This window comes from Symphalangus syndactylus, chromosome 21 (assembly GCF_028878055.3).
Source record: "Symphalangus syndactylus isolate Jambi chromosome 21, NHGRI_mSymSyn1-v2.1_pri, whole genome shotgun sequence".
In the NCBI taxonomy this organism is placed as follows: domain Eukaryota; kingdom Metazoa; phylum Chordata; class Mammalia; order Primates; family Hylobatidae; genus Symphalangus; species Symphalangus syndactylus.
Window position 1 is genome coordinate 44612930 of NC_072443.2, and position 21769 is coordinate 44634698.

Sequence of the window (21769 nt, forward strand, 5' to 3'; positions counted from 1 at the left end):
AAATGGATGACGATGACTCAAGCTAGAAAGTAGAGAGGAAGGGTGTCTCTATTTCTGGCTGAATTTTATCAGTGTAACAATCTATGTGCCACTACTCCCAAGTTAATATATCGTTACTAACTTATCACCTGAGTTTGGTGATATGTCAGTGCCAAAGAATAATCAGTAACTGAAAACCACTTGTTTTTTGGCCTTTCTCCTAGCCTCTTTTCCCTTCATAATTAGCATTTAGTATATGTGTATACTAGAAATTGTGAAGGTCATGTGGAGTTTGGTAGTGATGGTAAAGCAGGTAATACCTCTACGGTGATTCTCTTTGATATATTAATTTTAATAAGAAAAAGTTTTCCAAGGCAACCGTACTTCACCCTCCTTCTTCCTCACTGATTAACCTGCCATGTTGGTATTTTTTGATGGAGTCTCGCTCTGTTGCCTAGGTTGGAGTACAGTGGTGCGATCTCGGCTCACTGAAACCTCTGCTTTCCGTGTTCTAGTGATTCTCTTGCCTCAGCCTCCTGAGTAGCTGGAATTGGCTGCAAGCCACCATGGCCAGCTAATTTTTGTATTTTTAGTAGAGATGGGGTTTTGCCATGTTGTCCAGGCTGTTCTCAAACTCCTGACCTCAAGTGATCTGCCCGCCTCGGCCTCCCAAAGTGCTGGGATTACAGGCATGAGCCACTGTGCCCAGCCTGTTGTGTTATTTAGATTGAAGTTGTTTTAGATTATACAGTAGTTAGGCTATACTACTATTTAATAAATTTGTTTTCCCCAACTTGGCTTCTTGCCGGTTCTTAAAGCAGCCTTCTTTTCTTTGAACTTAGGAAGAAAACTGAATAAAATAAAATTATTTTTAACCAACATTATATATTAAGCTCATAAGTTTAACATTCTAGTTTACAGTTCCTAGAATGATAGAATATGAATCGTATGGGCCTTAAATAAGTTATCTGGTCTACTTAAGTTTTGTAAATATTGATTTCTACATAAAATAGGATAGTATGTTGTCATGTCTAAATTTGTCTTAAGTTTCTTGATAGTAGAGCAGACTCTATCCAGTGAATGTATGAAGTGGGTCTTACACTTGATTTTCTTCAAACTTCAAGTCATGTTAATATCTTTCACAATTGTATCGGCTTCAGTCATGTTCTCATTACTATACTGAAGAAAGTTCTAATTCCGTTTGATTCTGTTTTCCTTAAACAGTTCTCTTTTCTACTGCTGCCACCTCCTACGGTTTTTGTTTATTTTTGTCTTTTTCTGGACCATCTCTAATTGTGATATACTTTACTTGAGACATAGTGACCAGAATGATACATGTTGTTCATGCATGGATTCACCATTGATTTGAGTTTTATTTCCAGTATCTTTCTGGTTTTTACTTGAGATTTTGTTTGTTGCTTTGGTTCTGGAAGCATGTTAAGACCAAAAACTTCTAGAAACATGTAGAGGTACTTTTTAGGTTCTTCTGTGCCTTGAATCCAATAGCTTGGATCATATCTTTCAGTATATTTTAGATTATTTTTCTGTAGGCTGATTTTCTTGCACTTGCTGAAATAGAAATAGATCTGCTACTTTTCTGCCCACGTATACAACCTTCAGCTCTTCCTATATTTTTTTCCTGCAACTTGGCCTTTCAGTACCCACAATTGCTTAGCATCAATTCCGTGAATACAGTTTCCCAGTATACATCTTCCTTGTAATTTATAACTCTGTTGAAAAAGACTGTTCCTAGAACCACTGTTTCTACTTTACCATCCAGAAATTTGCTCATTTATCCTTGTTTTTTGTTTTCTGACTTCATCTGTAACAGAGTAATTCTTTTTTTCTCCAAACCTCTCAAGACCCTTGTCAGAAATCTGTTACATGTGACTTAATTTAGTTTACAAAACTAATTTTCTTTTTCCCTAATTTTATATTTAAACATTAATCAAAATACTGTGTTGATATTATTGAACTATTTGGAACATTCTTTTAGAAGCAATTATTGTCTTAAAGGCTTGCATGCATTCATTACCTTCTTTTCTTTCTGTTGTAATGCTGCATTGGCAGTAAGCTCTAGGGAGGAGGTTCAGCCTTTGACAATATTTTGAAGTAGTTAAATTTGATTTTAACTCTCATTTTGACAGTCATGTTATCAAAAGCCTCTTTTCTCTGACCTAAACTTTTAACTTGTCTGCTTCTGTTTCCCTTTCTCTCTCTTATCTGCCTAGTATCTCATTTTAGGAGTTCTATGCCTTCTAAAATGTCCAGGGATTTAGCTAATTCATTTTAATGTGTTAATGAGAAGATGCTTTCACTTTATCCATAGTCAGAATTGACCATTTCTGAGTCTTCTCTTGATGATGATGATGCTGCTGCTGATGATGATGATGATAGATAACACTATTCTAAGTGCCAGGCCCATTTTAGACACTTCACAGATATTCACTTAATCCCCGCAGTAATCTAGTGAAGTAAATACTATTTTCCCCCTTTCTGTACTTGAGAAAATTGAAGCGGAGAGATGAAATAACTTGGCCGAAATCATACAGCTAAATAGTGTTAGGATTTGAATCAGGGAGTCAGGTTCCAAACAATACTTTAAATCTTTTTATATATTTTAAATGGCAGTATGTTTGGTAGTATTATCAGAATGCAGAATGCAGATGGTTTTCTTAAATATTTAATCTGCAGCATATCAGGTAAGATATGTACACAAAATGATAGGAGGTGTGTGGTGAGAGAAGCTTCATTCCTAAAATTAGATTCCTTTTTTAATAAAGAGTTTGAAGTATGCTTAGTTTGCTTCATGAAAATAAAACTCACATTTATTCACTCATTTGTCAAATGTTTATTCAGTGCCTAACAGAGTGGCAGGTACTATCTAGGTAAATGGGATATATCCATGAATAAACAAGATAAATATCTGTTGTGGTAGAACCTACATCCTTGGAAAGGGGGTGACAAAGACAATAGATGTAAGTTATTCATTATGTTAGAAAATAAGTGCTATGGGGGAAAAATAGAGCATTGGGAATGTAGGGATGGGATACATTTAAAAGGTAACTTTTGAATAAAGACATGAAAGATGGAAGGAAATTAGCTGTGTGAGTACCTAAAGGAAAAATATTCCAGGCAGAGGGAACAGGCAGTGCAAAGGCCCTGAGGTAGGAGTGTGTCTGATATGTACAAGGAATACCACAGAGGCTACTGTGGCTAGACAAGAATGAGCAGGGGAAAGAAGTAAGAGGTAGATGATCAGGAAGGATTCCAGATGATTTGGGACCCTATAGGCCATTGCAAAGCTTTTGGCTTTTACCTTGAGTGAGATAAAGAGCCATGTTTTGATTTTCTATTATGCCAGCTACTGTAGTCGATTCTTCATAGACATTATCTTACATGTTTTTATCCAGAACCTTAGAAAGTAGATGCTTTTATCACCTCATTTTATAGAAAAAGGTATTGAAGTTTAGAGATTAAATAACTTGCCCAAGATGCTTGCATATAGAAGAACCAGGATTCAAATCTATGCTATAATACTCTTAAAGCCGGTGTACTTGACCATTATGCTACTTAAGCTCCAGTTTGTAAGAAATACTTTGAATATTTTATGGATAGCAGCTCAAAAATGGAACCAGTGAAGTCTGTTATTTTATCGTATTATTTAAATATATGTTAAAATATTGTTTATATGTTATGAAGAAATGCCATTTATATTTAAGGATATTGACTTTCTGAGTTTTACTCCCCAGGGGGCGTAGATATGGACGCATTTCAGGAGCGTGAGGAAGGCCGTGCTGGGCCTGATGACAACGAAGAGGTCATGCGAGCACTGCTCATTCATGAGAAAAAGACTTCCTCTGCCATGGCTGGTTCAGTGGGAGCAGCTGCTCCAGTGACCACTGCCAATGGCAGTGACTCGGAAAGCGAGACCAGTGAGTCAGATGATGATTCTCCACCCCGTCCGGCAGCTGTGGCTATGCATAAACAAGAAGAGGATGAAGAGGAAGATGACGAGTTTGAAGAAGTAGCAGATGACCCAATTGTCATGGTGGCAGGCCGTCCGTTCTCCTACAGTGAAGTGAGCCAACGGCCAGAGCTAGTGGCCCAGATGACACCAGAAGAAAAGGAAGCATATATAGCAATGGGACAACGCATGTTTGAGGACCTCTTTGAGTGAGCTTTCCCTACTTCTTTCTCCTTTCTCTAATGCTCAGTTCAAAAAGAAATGTCTCATTTTTGAAGAAAAGTATTTAAGTGGCTTTCTGCCCCTCTTGATGTAAACAACTGTCGATCCTTGTGCAAAGAATGGTGGTAGAGAGTTTGACTTTTATGCCAGAAACTTTCCCAGCAAGGTAGGGTGCTGGGAATCCTACCCTTCCTTGCTGTCACTACAGTATTTATATTTTACTGTATTTTCTTTTTTTTTTTTTTTTTTTTTTTTGAGACAAAGTCTCACTCTTGTCCGCCAGGCTGCAGTGCAATGGTGCGATCTCGGCTCACTGCAACCTCTGCCTCCCGGGTTCAAGTGATTCTTCTGCCTCAGCCTCTTGAGTAGCTGGGATTACAGGCGCCCGCCACCACGCCTGGCTAATTTTTTGTATTTTTAGTAGAGACAGGGTTTCCCTGTGTTAGCCAGGATGATCTCGATCTCCTGACCTCGTGATCCACCCGCCTCGGCCTCCCAAAGTGCTGTATTTTCTTATCTAATTTTTTTCTTGCCTTATTAAGACATAATTTTCTCCCTTCTGAAATGAGTGAGGGAAGTTCATAAGGTAAATCCTTCCCATCCATCTCTTTACTACAATGGGTTACAATAATTCACTGATCACATCCATTTTATCTGTTCTAGCCAGGCATTCCAAATAATTTCTTATAATGCTGCCCACCAACGCAGCTTGCCAACAGTCAAATCATTGATTGGGGGAAAAATCCTGAAACTTGCTTAGAATTTGAGGATTTCCTCAAAATTAAGATGGGGCAATATGTAAGGGGAGGTGGGAGTGTGTGTGGAAGGGGGATAGATATACTTGAGTCTCATGATTAATGTCTAAACCAGAATTTGTGTCTTTAGAACTGACCAGACTGGTAGATTTTATTGTATTGCTTAATGTCTTTTGGTTTGGATTTAGGATGATAGAAAACAGAAAGTATAATTGGTAAACCCTTAGGAAGAAATTAGAAAAACATGGACATAAGACAAGAAGTCTGTGTAAAGGGTTGAAGAGTGACAAGCATTGGGAATAGTGCCTTAGAACTGTGTCAGTTAGTCTGATTTGGAAATCCTTTATATAAAGCTGAGACTGGTTCTGGTTTTGTTCCCTTTGGGTACAGACCTCTTGTCAGTGCTATAAATTGTTTAATGAGGCCATTCCAGCAGAAATAACAGAATAATTGATTACTCTTCTCTCTCTCTGTCACTCTCCCTCTTTCTAAACATCATTGAAGGCTGTCTCTCTTTTAATTCTTGTCAGACATGGTATTTTAGGGTGAATCCAGTATACCATTGAGCATTGTAACCTCAAGAAACAGTTTATTTTGGGTTCTGATATGTAGCATGGTATTTTCCCTAAGGCAGAACTTTAAAAATAAAGAACTTTCACACAAGGGTCTATAACAATTGTATATCTTACAATATTTTTCGTTGCATTGTAATTTTTAAGTATTTATCATTTTATAGTACACGTGTAAAGAATATATGAGCCTTGTATGGAGTGATGTTTCATTTACCTGGGTTGTATTAATGACTGAATGTTGACAATGAATCTGTTTTATACTGACTGAAGTTTGTTCATTTTAAGCTCTGTAACATCTTGGGGCATATTAAAATGAATATTCTTCCCATTAAAAAAAGGACTTTTTTATTAGTCATATTTCAAATAATAGATGCATCATATGGGATCTAAACTTTTTGTGCAATAAGATGCCTTGTACCTTGTATACGTAAAGTATTCAACTTTTACACTTGATCTTAGCCAAAAGGCCAAGAAGCAATGGTATTCAGCTTTTAAACATTGTTTTTTAAACTTTTATAGTTCTAGAAGTTAATTTAAATAAAATGGTAATCAGATGTTAATTTTTAAAATGTAGTTAATTTTTTAAACTATTTTTTGTAAGTGTGTTCGTGTATATGTAGAATTCATGTTATGGAAAAATGTCTCAAGTGAATATGGAGGTAAGAATAAAGGTATTCATTGCAGCAGTATTTGAAATAGAATAGAAAGATAGATATACTCACTAAATCTGTATTTAGTCCTAAGTACTCAGGAGGCCAAGGCAGAGGATTGTTTGAGCCAGGAGTTCAAGGCTAGCCTGGGTAACATAATGAGATCCCATCCCTCCCCAAAAAAGAATGTATTGAGAGGAAAAGATATCCATAATGTGTTAAATATAGGATTCAGTTTTTCTAGGGGGGTGTGTGTGTGAAGAAGAAAGTAGCTAACATATAGTGAACTGTGTGCCAGACACTATTTTAAGTGCTTTATATATGTTAACTCATTCAATCTTTTATAATCTGTGAGGTAGGTATGCATATATAAATATATAAATTAGGGATGAGAATTACAGTGATCTTAATATATTATGAAAAAGATATTTTCATTTTGAAAAAGAATCAAACAGACATTTAATGAAAGAAATAGTAGAGTGTCAAAAGCAAGGTCTTTTTAGGTTGATGCCAGGATTTTGGGGTGAGTAGGCCCTCAGTTAAGTAAAATGAAAAAATCCAGAGTTTATCATTTTCTTGGATAAACATCTCTAAATTTATACTCAAAATCAATGGGAAGATATAATTTAATAGGTAACTACCCCCCTTTCAGTGACATCTAATAAAACTCAATAGAATTTATATTACTTTATCAGATAGGTTTGTCTCTTGAGTGGCACAATAATCTGGTGAGGAGAGACAGTCAGTGACAGAAGGGCCAAAAATGGGAGCCCTGCCGATTAACCTCTGAAGCTCTAGTAAGGGCAGGCTCACACCCAAGGTTGGTAGTTACATGTAGTCACTGTGTCTCTTGACCCCAGGAAAGCTAGAGTCATCACCACACACAACCCATAAGCGATAATGGAGGAACTTGCTTTCCCTGAATGTGGTTGACTATGTTCGTGTATCTCTAGTGTCAGCTGAACAAGTGTCCCAACTTTCCCACTGTCCTTTAAGATTTAAATAGAACTTTTTATCCTAACATGTTGGACTACTTCTTCTAGTATCATTTCTTTTGGGAGATGACAGTTCTTTTTTGCAGGTGGTAAGGGACCGGGGAGAGTAGGCAGGGAGCTTGTATCCTCTGGCTTTGCCTTTCTGCTTCCCTGGTTTTTCCATCTCTCCTCTATACCACCTGTCCTTTATTCCCCCTAGTACCATCAACACAAGTTTGTGTAGCAGGTCTTCCCTGAAGTTTTTACGGTAGTGAGCAAAGGGAGCGGGGCAATGAGAGAGAGATTTTTGTTTCTGTATTCCTTTTATTTTTAGTTGACACAATAATTGTACGTATTTGTGGGATGCAGAGTGATTACCTCTTCCAACTTTTAGGCTCAGGGGTATATGACGTGCAGGTTTCTTATATAGGTAAATTGCATGTCACGGGGTTTGGTGTACAGATTATTTTGCCACCCGGGTAATAAGCATTGTATCAGATAGGTAGTTTTTCAGTCCTCACCCTCCTCCCGCTGTCCACCCTCAAGAAGGCTCTGGTGTCTGTTGTTCCCTTCTTTGTGTCTACGTGTATTCAGTGTTTAGTTATCACTTATAAGTGAGAACGTGGGGTGTTTGGTCTTCTATTCTTGCATTAATTTGCCTGGGATAATGGCCTCCAGCTCCATCCATGTTGCTGCAAAAGGCAGGATCTCATTCTTTTTTATGGCTGTGTAGTGTTCCATGGTGTATATGTACCACATTTTCTTTATCCAGTCCACCAGTGATGGGCATGTGTTTTTATGGTAGAATGACTTACATTTCGTTGGGTATATACCCAGTAATGGGATTGCTGAGTTAAATGGTAGCTGTATTTGGGGTGTGTGGTTTTTTTTTGAAACAGTCTCACTCTTGCCCAGGCTGGAGTGCAGTGGCATGATCTCAGCTCACTCCGCCTCTCAGGTTCAAGCAATTCTCATGCCTCAGCCTCCTGAGTAGCTGGGATTACAAGCGTGTGCCCCCACACCTGGCTACTTTCTGTTTTTTGGTTTTTTTTGAGACAGAATTTCGTTCTTGTCACCCAGGCTGGAGTGCAATGGCGCGATCTCGGCTCACTGCAACCTCCACCTCCCAGGTTCAAGCAATTCTTCTGCCTCAGCCTCCCAAGTAGCTGGGATTACAGGTGCGCACCACCACACCCAGCTAATTTTTATATTTTTAGTAGAGAAGGGGTTTTGCCATGTTGGCCAGGCTAGCCTTGAACTCCTGACCGCAGGTGATCCACCTGCCTTGGCCTCCCAAACTGCTGGGATTACAGGTGTGAGCCACTGCTTGGTCAATTTCTGTATTTTTTGTAGAGACAGGGTTTCACCTTGTTGACCTGGCTGGTCTCTGACCTCAGGTGATCTGCCTGCCTTGGCCTCCCAAAGTGTGCTGGGATTACAGGTGTGAGCCACCATGCCTGGCCCAATAACTCTGTTTTAAGCTCTTTGAGAAATTTCCAGACTGCATTCCACAGTGGCTGAACTAGTTTACATTCCCACCAGCAATGTATAAGCATTACTTTTTCTCTGCAACCTTGCCAGCATCTGCTATTTTTTGACTTTTTAATAATAGCCATTCTGACTAGTGTGAGATGTCTCATTGTGGTTTTGATTTGCATTTCTCTAATGATTAGTGATACTGAACATTTTTTCATATGCTTGTTGGCCACATGTATGTCTTCTTTTGAGAAATGTCTGTTTATTTTTTTTTGCCCATTTTTTAAATGGAGTTGTTCATTTTTTGCTTGTTGATTTAAGTTCCTTATCGATTCTGGATATTAGACCTTTGTTGAATGCAGTTTGCAAATATTTTCTCCTGTTCTGTAGGCTGTTTACTCTGTTGATAGTTTCATTTGCTGTGTAGAAGCTCTTAAGTTTAATTAGGTCCCATTTGTCAGTTTTTGTTTTTATTGCAATTGTTTTTGAATCTTCATTATAAAATTTTTGCCAGGGCCTATGTCCAGAATGGTATTTCCTAGGTTTTCTTCTAGGGTTTTTGTAGTTTTAGGTTTTATATTTAAGTCTTTCATTCATCTTCAGTTGATTTTTGTATATGATGAAAGGAAGGGGTCCAGTTTCAGTCTTCTGCATATGGCTAGCCAGTTATCCTAGCACCACTATATTGAATAGGGGGTCCTTTCCCCATTGCCTGTTTTTGTTGACTTTGTCGAAGATTGGATGACTATAGGTGTGTGCCTTTATTTCTGAGTTTCCTATTTGCTGTTCCATTAGTCTATGTGTCTGTTTTTATGCCAGTACCATGCTATTTTGGTTACTGTAGTGTCGCAGTATAGTTTGAAGTCGGGTAGTGTGATGCCTCTGGCTTTGTTCTTTTTGCTTAGGATTGCTTTGGCTATTTGGGCTCTTTTTTGGTCTTCTCATATGCTACAGTAATTCAAACCAGGTGAAGGATATTTTAATTAAGGGATTAATGTAGGTGGCAGGTTTAGAATTGAGGTTGTAGCAAATCACAACAAAAGCGTGAGTTAATTTGGTTTCTCTTTACTCATCTTGCCAAGTTACTTTGTTTCTAGTCATCTGAATGAATGAGGGAGAAATAATTGATTCATTTCATAACTTGTTGGTATTATCTGAGACAACTGAACACTGAATGGAAACAAGTTTGGGAAGAACAGTTCATTTTCTTTTCGAGCAGTTGGCTTGATGGCTAGATTTCCAGCCAGGACCACAACTGAAAGACTTACATATACACTTTCTTATTCTTTTTATTCTTGAGTTTAAAAGTAGAAAATAACAATCAAAAAACAAATATGAAAATCTTTAGAATTTAGAAATTGGTGTAATTTCACCTTTGTTTTGTTTCCACTAATGCTACTTTATGTCATCTCTAGCAGAGCTGAGCTACTATCACTTTATTTTTTTTTAATATCTAAAAATGAGGAAGATTTCCAGAAAAGAACTGGCACTATAGTAAATTTACCGTCAATTTTGTTGGCTCTTTCTGCTACAAAAGAAGCAAAATAAACAGTGAACAAGATAAGTACAGGTCCTTTTAAAACATCTAATGCAAAAATGGGTTGGGAAGGGGAAAGAGTTATGAAATTTTACCTCTTCCTTTGAAGAGCTAAAGGAATGAACCTATTTTGGCATGTCCTCAGGGCAGGAACAAGTACCTTAGCTTCTCTTCAGAAAGAGCTTTGTGACCTTCTGAGTATCTGAGGTGGCCTTTCCTATTCTAGTTGCAAAGCAGGTAGGCCTAGTACACAATCCAGTTTCAACAGTCAACCCATGTTTCCCATAATGCAGAAGTGCATAATGGCCTACCTAATGTAAATAAGTCTGAGCAATTAGTCTGGAAAGAAGGCTGGTGCCAGGTCTGAAAATGCCTTGAATCATTGGGGCATACAGGATGGTTGTACAGTTTTTTGTTGTTAATGTTTTAATTATTTAAAAATTCATTCAATAGGAAATATATATAGTAAAAAATGAAAACTCCCCAGCCCACCGCTGTCTTACTACACTGAGGTAATCATTGTTGATAGTTTAATGTGTATCCTCCCAGACCTTTTCTAGGCCTTTAGAAACCACACATACATACTACAGTGCTTTTTACCCAAAGGGAATCATATCATACACATTACCGTTTGGTTTTGAAATATCTTGGAGAGCTTTCCATTCAGTATATTTAGATCTTCATTTTAAAAAATAAAATAGAATTTTATAGTTGTATAATGGTTTATGTAAAACTTCCTTTATTGACGGGCATTTAGATAGTGTCCAGTTTTTCACTATTACATGCTGTAATCAATTACTGATTTTCATTCTCTTCGAGGATTTCTACAGAATAGAATCATAAAAAAGAAATAGCCAAACAAAGGGCATGTCTATTTTAAACTCTGATATATACTGCTAAACTGCTCTTCAAAAAGATTGCTGGATAATTTTAAGCAGAGGAGTAATTTGTAGTATTGATACTGGATTGGAGTTTAAACCTAGAGATTATTAAGGCCATTTCAGTAGTCTTGGTAAGTAATTTGATCAAAAGTCCTGAGCAAGTCAGTGGGGATGAGAAAGTGGGGACAAATTTAAGAAACTCTGGGGAAGTAAAATTAATGAGATTTGGTGACTGGATAGGGCAGTGTCTTGGATGATTCTCAGGTGTCAAGCTGGTTAGTAATTCCATTAACACCATTACAAATATAGGAGGAGAAGCAGGTTTTCCTCCTGTTCCAGACTCAGTAAATGTCACCACCATTTTACTTACAAGCTCAAGCCAAAAGTCTTAATAGTTGACTTTTTTTAATCCCACATCCAACTTACCAGCAAGTCCTGTTAGACTCAAAATATAATCTGATTTCGAAAGTAGACGTGACAGGACTTGCTAATAAATTGAAACTATACTCTAAATCTGACTTCATTGCTTCCACCACCTCCACCCTACTCCCAGCCACATGAACTCTCACCTTGACTACTCCAGCAACCTCCCAGCTAGTCTCCCTGCTTCCATGCTTATCCCCCTCTCACACACACATGCATTTTAACCATTTCCCACACACAAAGGGAACTTTTAAATGTAAATTAGATTATCTTACTCCCCTTAAAACCCTTAATTGATTTTTCTTAGACTAACATCCAAACATACTCTATTCACTAGGCTTTACATGGTCTAGCCCCTGGCTACCTACATCTGCTAGTCTACTTTCTAACCATATTGACATTCGCTGTGTTTCTCAAATATGCCAGCCTTTTTCCTGCATTAGGTCTTTGCCCTAGTGGTATACTTCACTCTTGCTCCTGTTATTTCATTCTCAGCTTCAGTACCACCTCACAGAAGTCAGTCTTCTCCTTTCTCTAAAGGAATTGCTTCCATTCACTATCGTATTTTTGTTTTATTTTCTTCATAGAAAAATTATTTGAAATGAACTTGTTTATTTCTTACTTGATTGTTTATGTCTATCAACCCCTCAAAAGACTGTAAGCTCCTTGGGGGCATATAGAATTAATTCTGGCACATAGTAGGGTCTCAATAAATGTTGAATGGATAGATGGACAGAATTGGCACTAGGGAGAACATAGCATTTTCTCCACCAGGGCTCATCATTTTGTTCCTGCCTGAATGGCAAGTCAGTTAATTATGTTCTTAATCAGTTAATTATGTTCATTTGTGGAACATGTTACCTAGGGCTTTGTCTCCAGGACCATCAGTAGGGGATGCTGGGATATAGTTCTAGGGCATAGCCAATGAGATGTTTAGAGGCTTTAATTCTAGTAGCCATTAGCTTTAGTGTTTTTAGAAAAGGGAATTAAGTGAGTACTTTGTCTAGGGTTGCAGTGTTCAGTAAGGTAGTTGCTAGCATGCACTTGAAATGTATCTAGTCCAAATTGAGGTAGGCCATAAATATATAATATATGCTGAATTTTGAAGACTCAGCATGAGAAGAAAGAATGTAACATATCTTAATTTTTTATATAGAATATATATTGAAACGAATAGCATAGAATCAATTGAATTAAAGAAATATGTTAAAAATAATTTTACCTTTTTTTTTTTTACTTCTTTTAATATGACTGAACATGTAAGTCTACATAAACGGCTCACATTTGTAACTTAAATTCTATTTCTATTGGACAGCACTGGTCTAGAGCATCTTCTTCAGGTGCTAGAGTTACACGAATAACCTTATGTATTGTACTTAATGATTATTTGCATTTTTCCTCATATACAAGTTTTTTACCTGAATGCTGTGCCCACCCTCCTCTCCTCTCCCACCCTCTACCTAAAAGGTAGGTTTTACTTTGTTTGTAGGCTCTTTGTTTTGGAAACGAATGAGTTTTGTTTCTGCTTTATTTTTTCCCAGTGGGGAGGTGGGTTGTGGGTGGTTGGGGTGATGTGTTTTGTTTGTTGCTTTTTTCTTGAAGTAGGATAGAATGGAAGGAAACTGCAGTAATGGTGAAAAGGAACTGAAGTTTTTAATTACTGAGACCAATGGTGTTATATTGACAAAGCTCTGACTTCTGGGTAACTGAGGAACCTGAGCACCCTGTGAAGCTATGCCAGAGATGGAGGAGCTAAGAGCCAGTCCTAAATCAGCGGAGAGTTGGAAGTCCAATGTGTTGATCTAGATGCATGTATTAATAGATATTGTATGTTAAATTGCTCATATGTTTATTATCTATCCTCCTCCGCCCCACTAGAATGTACGCTCCATGAGAGCAGAAGCTTTATCTTTCTGGCTCCCTGTGGTATTCTGGCTCAATGCCTGGCACATAGTCATTAATACCTATTTGTTGAATGAATAAACAATTAAGTGGCAACTTCTTCAGGCCATGAGTAAACTATGGACCTTATATAAAGGGCTGCTATTTTCCATTTCTGTCGTTATTTCTATACCTGATATCTGTGATGCTATTTTGTATTAATTTTTTTGTCCAGAACTTCCTGTTTGGAATGCTTACAGATGGTAAGTGCTGATCTGTGTAGCAAAGGGCATTTTCCCAGCACCTGGTGAAGCCACTTAACCAAAAATACATCTAGCCCAAGACTTGCACATTAATTTGTTCACTTAGTCTACCTTAAGATCACTCTTTAAAGAGGACATTTGTAAAGAACAAAGATTGTGCTGTTTGTTTTGTTTTTAAATCTAGGAGTTTTATTTTCATAAAAAATGGTGGTTCTGTGGTTGCCGTCATGATATCAAAGACCCAGGTTCCTTTTCTCTTTATGCTTAGCCTGCTTTGGCAAATGCTTGTTGCTTCATAATGCCTGATCCACCTTCACCTTCAGGTACAAAAAAAGGAGGGTATTGGGGGATAAATGTGTGTGCCAGCTGAATCAGTATTCCTCCACTTTTTTTGTGTGTGTGGTGAAATTCACTTGACATAAAATTAACCATTTTAAAGTGAACGATTCAGTGGCAATTAGTATATTCGTGGTATTGTATAACCCCCACCTCTATTCAGTTGCAAAACACTTTGATCACCCCAAAAGAAAACCCAGTATCTGTAAAACATTTACTCCTCATTCTCCCTTCCCCCCCCAACCCTTGGCAACCACTAGTCTTCTTTCTGTCTCTGTGTTTACTTATTATGAATATTCCATGTAAATGGGGTCATATGGTATGTGATCTTTTATGTCTGGCTTTTTCACTTAACATGTTTTTGAGGTTTTTACATGTTGCAGCATGTATCAGTATTTTGTTCCTTTTTATGGCTGAGTAGTATCCCATTATATGTATATACTACAATTTGTTTATCCATTTAGCTATTGATGAATTTAGGTTGTTTCCATATTTTGGCTATTGTGGATAGCGCTGCTATGAATGTTTCTGTAAGTATTTGTTTGAGTACCTGTGTTCAATTTTGGGGAGTATGTACCTAGGAATTGCTGGGTCATATGTTCTGTGTTTCTGTGCTATTTCTTTTTAAAGTAATACTTCTTCCTGTACTATCTGCAGTAATTACTGTTATCCAATGGGGAGTAGTACAAGACGTCTCTTGTGGGATGTGGGCATCAACAGAGAATACCAGAACTCTAGGGTCTGTGACCAGAGATTTCCTGGCATTAACTACAGAGGAGAGATTAATAGGAAATATGCATATGAGGTAAGAATTCAGGAATTCCAGACCCCCACCCCCAACCCCCTGGGAAGGAATTAGGTTACCTAAGTCACCCTCTACATTTTTTCCCGGGATTCAGTCTCTGAGTCATACGATGGATTCATCCTAGCCTTCTAGTGCCTTAATCTGGAACTATGATCTGTATGCATCAATTCTCTGTCATAGTCAAGCCTTCAAGTACAGGATCGGCAGTGGGCTAATAGCTTCATTTGGTTAAGCATGGATGTGAGGCCCTTCTGTTTGAACATGCTTGGAACTGTACCTGTATCGGGGTGGTAGTGATGGCAGTTGTTAGCATCCAGAGGATGGATCCAGAGTGAAATTGCCTCTCACAGTATTTGTGCAGTATGGAGTCAGCATTAATCAGCCCCATTCTACCAGCTTCAAAAATTGGACCAGCCCTATTCTACCAGCTTTTCATTTCAGGGTAGTGACCTACCTGGGAGGTCTAAAGAATGATTCTGACAACGTTCCAAGAGAATCTTTTCCTGCTGCTATGTGCCTGTGTGCAGGTATTATGTGTATGTAGGAGGGTGGAAAAAAGGCAAGACAGGGTGGGCCTTTATGTTTAGTGTGTGGGTGGGGAGGACCTACCGTGTGGTATATGTCAGTCACATTTCACATTTCTGACAGGCTGTAACTTCTAGTAAATTTAGTGGTAATTTCTTTGCTGCTTTTTTCACTGAGACTCATTAAGCTATAAAATTATCACAATGTTACGGGCATCTGTGTCCATGTTTCCAGCATCATTTGGGCGTCTGGCTGCTTCCTACTGATGTAGCCTTCTTACCCCTCTCACCTCCTCCCCTGCCCCTACCAACAGTTGGGAACAAAACACTCGCCAAGCAAAGAACTAACTGAAAGAAGGTGACAGTGGCTGCTTTTCCCTCCTACGCTATTTCTCAAAAAGTATTGTGGGCCACTTTGGGAATTCTTAACAATGTCCTCACTGCCCTCCCCTTATTTGACTCGCAGATGTCTTTCCACACCACCTCCCCATCCCCCAAAATGCTCTTGGTAAGTCCCTTTCTAAACTTGCCTTTCTCCTTGAGTGATACTCTACCTAGGCTACGCCTTGGATCCTCCCTTGATTTTCTTCCCTCCTCTTTCCTGTATCCTCTTCTCCGCAATCATCAGTTCTGGAACAAGCCTCTTAAACCTACTTCCTATGGTGAACATGAGTGGTTTTCATTTGCTTCCCCACAGTTTTTATTCCTTCCCCACTCTCCATCCATGTGATTCAGCTGGGATTGACACCCATCACAGTGACTGGATATGGGCTCCAGGACAATCAAGTTACCTAAGGGTTTTTGTTGAAATGGGAAAAAAAAGCCACTCTTTTTTCTACAAGGATTACAAAGACAGAGACTAGAGGTGGAGAGAGACAGATTTCCAATCATGACACTTGAGCTCCTAAATTCTGCCACATTTGTAGCCATTCTTACCCTTACAATGATTTCCTGTTATGTGAATCAATACATTTTATTTTATTCTTGGGCCAATTTGAGATGGGTTTTTATCCCTTGCAATTAAAAGAACTGACCAAGACAAGACCTGTCAGCCTGCTGTTATCTCCACTTCTGTAGTTCCCTCTGGGCCCTATTCGATTGGAGATAGCATTTTGCCCATATCCTTACCCTTCTCAACCCCTGCCACCGACTCACTTCAGTATTAAAATTCCATACATACACTAGGGCTTTTTAGTCTATCAAGAGGCTTTCCTGTCTAATTCGATCTTTACATAAAGCTTTGAGGAAGATAGAGGAGGCATTTTTATCCCTTTTCTTCTGCTGAGGAAACAAGTTGAAAGAAGTTTATGCTGATTTACCCATTTCAAGCTATTTGTAGTCACTGCTGGGACTCAAACCTGATTTTCTTAACTGCACATCTAGAGTTTCTCTTCTTTTCTTTTCCTTCTCTGTTTCTTTTTTGTTTTTTTTTGAGGTGGGGTCTCACTATGTTGGCCAGGTTGGGCTTGAACTGCTGGCCTCAAGCAATCCTCCCACGTCAGCCTCCCAAAGTGCTAGGATTACAGGCATGAGCCATTGATCCTGGTCTTAGAGTTCTTTCTTTTATAAATTGTGTTGCCTCCCCTGGGTAGAAACACAGCTCTAATGTAAACTTACACTGTCTTCTCCCATGGAAATCTATTTTTAACACCTGTAAGGCCCTGTGGGACAGAAGGCCTTTGTTTCACTATCTCTTTGAGATTGCTGTCCTCCATTTTTCATTATTTGAATAACATTTCATCTGTGTGTACCATCTACTACAGTCTTTGTTTCTGTTATAGGTTCCTTCTCAAGGACTTATCCTAGTTTAAAAATACGACTTTTGCCCAAATTTGATTTGGGTCCTACTGCCCGTTGGAGAACCCCTTGACTTCTTCGATCCTTCAACAACCCAAGACCTCCCACAAAGCCAGTCAAATCATTCATCATTTCTACTCTTCCTGATCTGCTTCTTATGATCCCACTCCTGGGCTGGGAAGTGCAACAGCAAAGAGACTAACGCATGCACTATTGGCCTTACTGCCTATTTTCATCTGGGCCCTTTCTGCTGTGCAGATCTCTAGGTGGCTACATTCTTATAGTAGCTGCTTCTCAACCTTTGCCAATCTGTTCGTGGTCTTGCTTTCTCTATTTGATGTCTGAAACCAGATTGCCTTCATAGAACTTCTATAATAAACATTATTGTTTGCCTACTTAGCATCTATTGCTTCCTTCCTTATAATATCTGATTTTTATTAAGGGATCCCCTTACCAAGGAAGTACATGTGTTTTAAGAGAAGCTAACGCTATAGTCATATCCACAGCTGGTCCTGATTGAGCCAAGGGTAATTAGTAGCAATTGGGGCTGTTCCTAAATATTCTGGTTCTCCTTGGTGCATAGTAGAATTGTATTTACCAGCTTGTTGAAGTGAGGAGTGACCATATGACCTGCTTTGGCCAGTAAAATGTGAATAGAAACAATATATGTCACTTCTAGGCAAACGCCTTTAAAAGCCAGTGTGTGATTCACCAGACCCCCTTCCCTCTGCTGCAATGATTGCTAAAGCCTGTGTCAAGGTGAAGCCTCCATTAGCCTCCGTCCTAGGGTGACTATAATGGTAGAGCGCCCCCTGCTGACCACACTGGCATGTAGTGAGAGCAATAAAATTTTAGCTGTATTAAATAGCCACTGAGATTTGGGGGTTGACTGCCATTGCAGTTTAAGTCCTAACCGGAATAGTAATCACATCCTCTAGCCTGTACCTGGGTCAGGAAACTAGCCTAAGCCAAGGAATAGGTTGAAAAAAAGCTTGTGACTCAGCTGGTACACTGAAATGAGAAGGGAGATTTGCTGGGGCTTTGAGGAAAGAAGTAAGTTACTTTTAAGAAAGCCATCAGAAGAGATGAATCCTCTCTTTCTCTGGATGTTGTGTGTAAACGTGAAGCCTGGAGTTATTGTCATCTTGCTACCTGCCTGAGGATAAAGCCAGTGCAGGGGGAGAGCGGTACCAAAAGAATCACAGAGAAATGAAGCCAAAGCCCTCATTGAATCACAACCAATCATTACTCTACTTCTGGATTTTTCATTTAGGAAAACCAATAAATTTCCTTTACTGTTTAAGTCTTTTGAGTTTTCTGTTACCTGCCTCCAAAAGCATCTTAACAGTTGCAACTTCCTTTCTCAGTTCTTATTTCCACTTCCCACTCTTCCATTTAGTCTAAAATAAATAATAACTATTTGTTTAGAGAAGACTTACTCTGTAGCTGGCACTATGCTAAGTGCTTTTCAGAAGGAGATCATCATTCTATTTCAGAGTAGCAAAATGTGTGAGCTCCTTGAGAGCAAGATATATGTATTTTTAAATTTGTAGTTTTTGTAGAGATGAGGTGTTGCTAGGGCTGGTCTCGAGCTCCTGGCTTCAAGCAGTCCTCCCACCTCGGCCTCCCGAGATGTTGGGATTACAGGCATGAGCCACCATGCCCTACTTGTAAGAGTCTTATTTGTACCTATTTGTTTTCACTGCAATTATGATATAGTATAAAGCCAGTAGTGAGCAAATATTAACTGAACAAATGTAAGTTGACCTTTATCCTTAAAGGGCTTACTGTATTGTTGTATATTCAAGTGTTAGAAACCTGCAAGATTCAAGATGAATACAAGACAGTATATGCTGTTACTAAATTGAAGATCCAAAGGGCGTGGTACTAATAGTAAAGGCTATGAAAGAAAGATATTGTCATTATCATGATTGCCTGAAGGTTGGGAGCAAAAACTTTTTGGAAAAGGTCAAATTTGATCAAAAAAGAGGGATCAGAATTGAATAGTACAGCAGATTGGGGGAGTGGATATCACCTAAAGTCAGGGCAATAACAAGCAATAAATAGCATGGTGTCAAAAAGGAACTTGGTGCATTGAAGAGTATGCAGTATATCCAACTGAAGTGCTCAGTGTTAGACCTTTTATTTCATTTTTCTAATCACAAGAGACAATAGAAAGCCATTTGCCTTTGAATTGCTTCAGGTAGGCTTGATATAAAAGAGGTATTGTGGCCACTACTCTGACTATATGCTCAAACCCCTTGCACACAGTAGTTAACGATGTTCGTAAACTTGCAAATGCATCCATCCATGTACTATTTCTCCCCAGAAAGAGTAGAAGTTTCCAAGGGCTTGTGTGCCAAGCATTCTGCTTCTTTCCTGGCTCTCTTAACTCAATGCTAGACACATACTGGTGCACAGTAGTCCCTCAGTTAAGTACTTACTAAATTGATTTAAATTATCTGGTTTGGGGAAAGAAGTTATGTGCCTAGTGAGCCTGGTTTCTCAGCACATTAACACTTCATCAAACCTCTGTCAGATCAGATTCTCAATAGGATATCTTAAATACATGCTATTAAAATACCTAAATAGAAGTTCCATCTGTTTGAATAGACTGAGCCTGATGAATCAGCCAGAGAGGTGGGAGGCTGATCCAGCCAGACATGAACCCATCAGGTGGGGAACAGGCAGCTAGCTCTCCCTCCTTTTGCTACCCCGCTAGTGCTCACACTAGAATGTACAGATTTATAAAGCGAAAACACGATCAACCAATTAGCAAAATGCAAAGACTGGAGCAAGCTGTGGGGCATTGTTTGTGGGCTCGCTAACAGACGTCCGGCTGGAACCCCTCAACCCAGCTGTAGATCATGCCGAAGGCCTTGTTAGAGTCGGAGAAAGAGGAGCCCTGGGACCTGCCCTTTTCACAAATCCTGGGCCACTGGAGTCTACATTTTGTTTTCATGCCATTGTAAAAAAAAATTTAAAAAGACACAAAAAAACAGGACTTATTTTGGAAACTGTCACCAGTGAAGTCATCAAGGACTTAAAGACATAAAATACAAAGACAGAAAAATGTCGAGGAAGCTGCATCCTTTGATATTTGCCTAGCAAAATTTTGCACAAACATCCATCCTTAATGAGAGTCATCAAGCCCAAATTTCCAAATGGTCTTGGCTGCCAGAATTCTAGTTACAATCAGCTTCTCCCCTTTCCCATTTTCTCTTAAATACCGTGGTTGTGGGTTGCATTTTTTGATGCTGTGATTAAAGGAGGAAAATGATTTCAGGGTCACTTTTCACACCAAAATACATGTTTCAAAATGTTCTTTTCTAAACTTTGCTCCGATTGGTAGCACTTAGTACACAAGGCCTTGCACACAATAGGTGCTCAGTAAATAATTTGTTCACTTAAATTGAATCAGACTTCATTTTTCTAAACTAAGAAAAAAATTGAGTGTGCCTTCTTATTACCACCACTGGTCTGATTTCTCTTCTGCCGTGCTGTCAACTTGCCTTTCCGTATCTGTAGCCTTAACCCAGCCCCCACCACAGACACATGCAAACACAGTCCCACGCTATCCCATTCAGGTGTTTCTATTGCTCCTTTATGGGTCTGCTTATGGTATTTACTTTGTTAAATGAGAGAGGAAGTGAAAAGAATAATGTCTAAGAGTCAAAAGACCTGGATTCTCCTCCTACTTATGTCATTTACTTTGAATCTTAGGTAAGTGACTATGCGCTCAGATTCCTCATCTCTGAAGTAATAATAATAATATATATGCCTGACCTACTTCCCAGGATTGTTGTGAATATCAAATGAGCTAATATATGTGAAAACCCTTTGAGAACAGAAAAGGCTTTTTAAATAACTGTTCTTATAAGAACCTCACCCCAGTTCATGCACCCAGTAAAGCATCAAGAAGGTCTTCCATACTGTGTTTCCCTGGGAAATGAGTTCCTTCTCACCTCCTTTCTCCAGGAGAGGCTAACTGGCTGACTTCCTGGTACACATTTACTCTGATGAATACACTGAGGTCCAGGGTTGGGCCCTCAGCTTTACAGCATCAGAAACTGGATCTTGGCAGAGCCTCTGAGTTGATCAGACTAAGAGTTGCTGACTCAAACTAATCCACAAGAGACTGATATATAACCAGAATGCCAGTTTATTAATTTTCAGTGGGAAACATTTGGCCTGATCTGCCCCTTTTCTCCCTGTAGGCCAGTTGTATGGGAAGAGAGATCATCTGAAAGTTGCTCAGTGAACAAGGAACTTTGACAAAGGGAGTTAACATTATTCAAATGTTTGATAACATAGGGTTCTGCTCAACTGGAGCCTCTGTCTCCTCAACAGGAATCTGCTCCAGATGATCTAGATGTTTCAGGCACTGTGACAGAAGCCCCCATTCCTGAACCATGCACACAAGAACCAGTGTACCATGTGTGCCCTTTTCCCCACATTCCCTCTGTTGACCAACACATTGCTCTTTATATATGTTAATCCTTTTGAGACTTCTTGCAGTGCACCCGTGGTTCCCAAAGCCAGTCTGCTGACCAGGAAGAAGTTGGTTGCCACAAAAGCACCTGGAGTACATGTAAAGAAATAACGGGCTTGTATAGCTCTACTGGAAATTCTAATAATTAGATCTGTGGAGGGGTCTAGGAATCTGAATGTTTATAGGCATCCCAAGTGACTCTGATCATCAGCCAGGTTGGGGAACCACTGATATA

General features: G+C 39.0%; 1 protein-coding gene across 4 annotated transcripts in view; it reads left to right on the plus strand.

Moving 5' to 3' along the window:
* The window catches only part of GTF2E1 (general transcription factor IIE subunit 1), a 44818-nt gene extending 38754 nt beyond the window's left edge, over positions 1–6064 (plus strand). For all 4 annotated transcript variants that reach the window (XM_055259250.2, XM_063630124.1, XM_063630125.1 and 1 more), the window contains exon 5: positions 3732–6064. In XM_055259250.2, coding sequence (XP_055115225.1) covers positions 3732–4159 — 428 coding nt within the window. In that variant the 3' untranslated portion in view covers positions 4160–6064. The remainder of the gene's footprint in view (positions 1–3731) is intronic.
* Positions 6065–21769: the final 15705 nt, after the last annotated feature.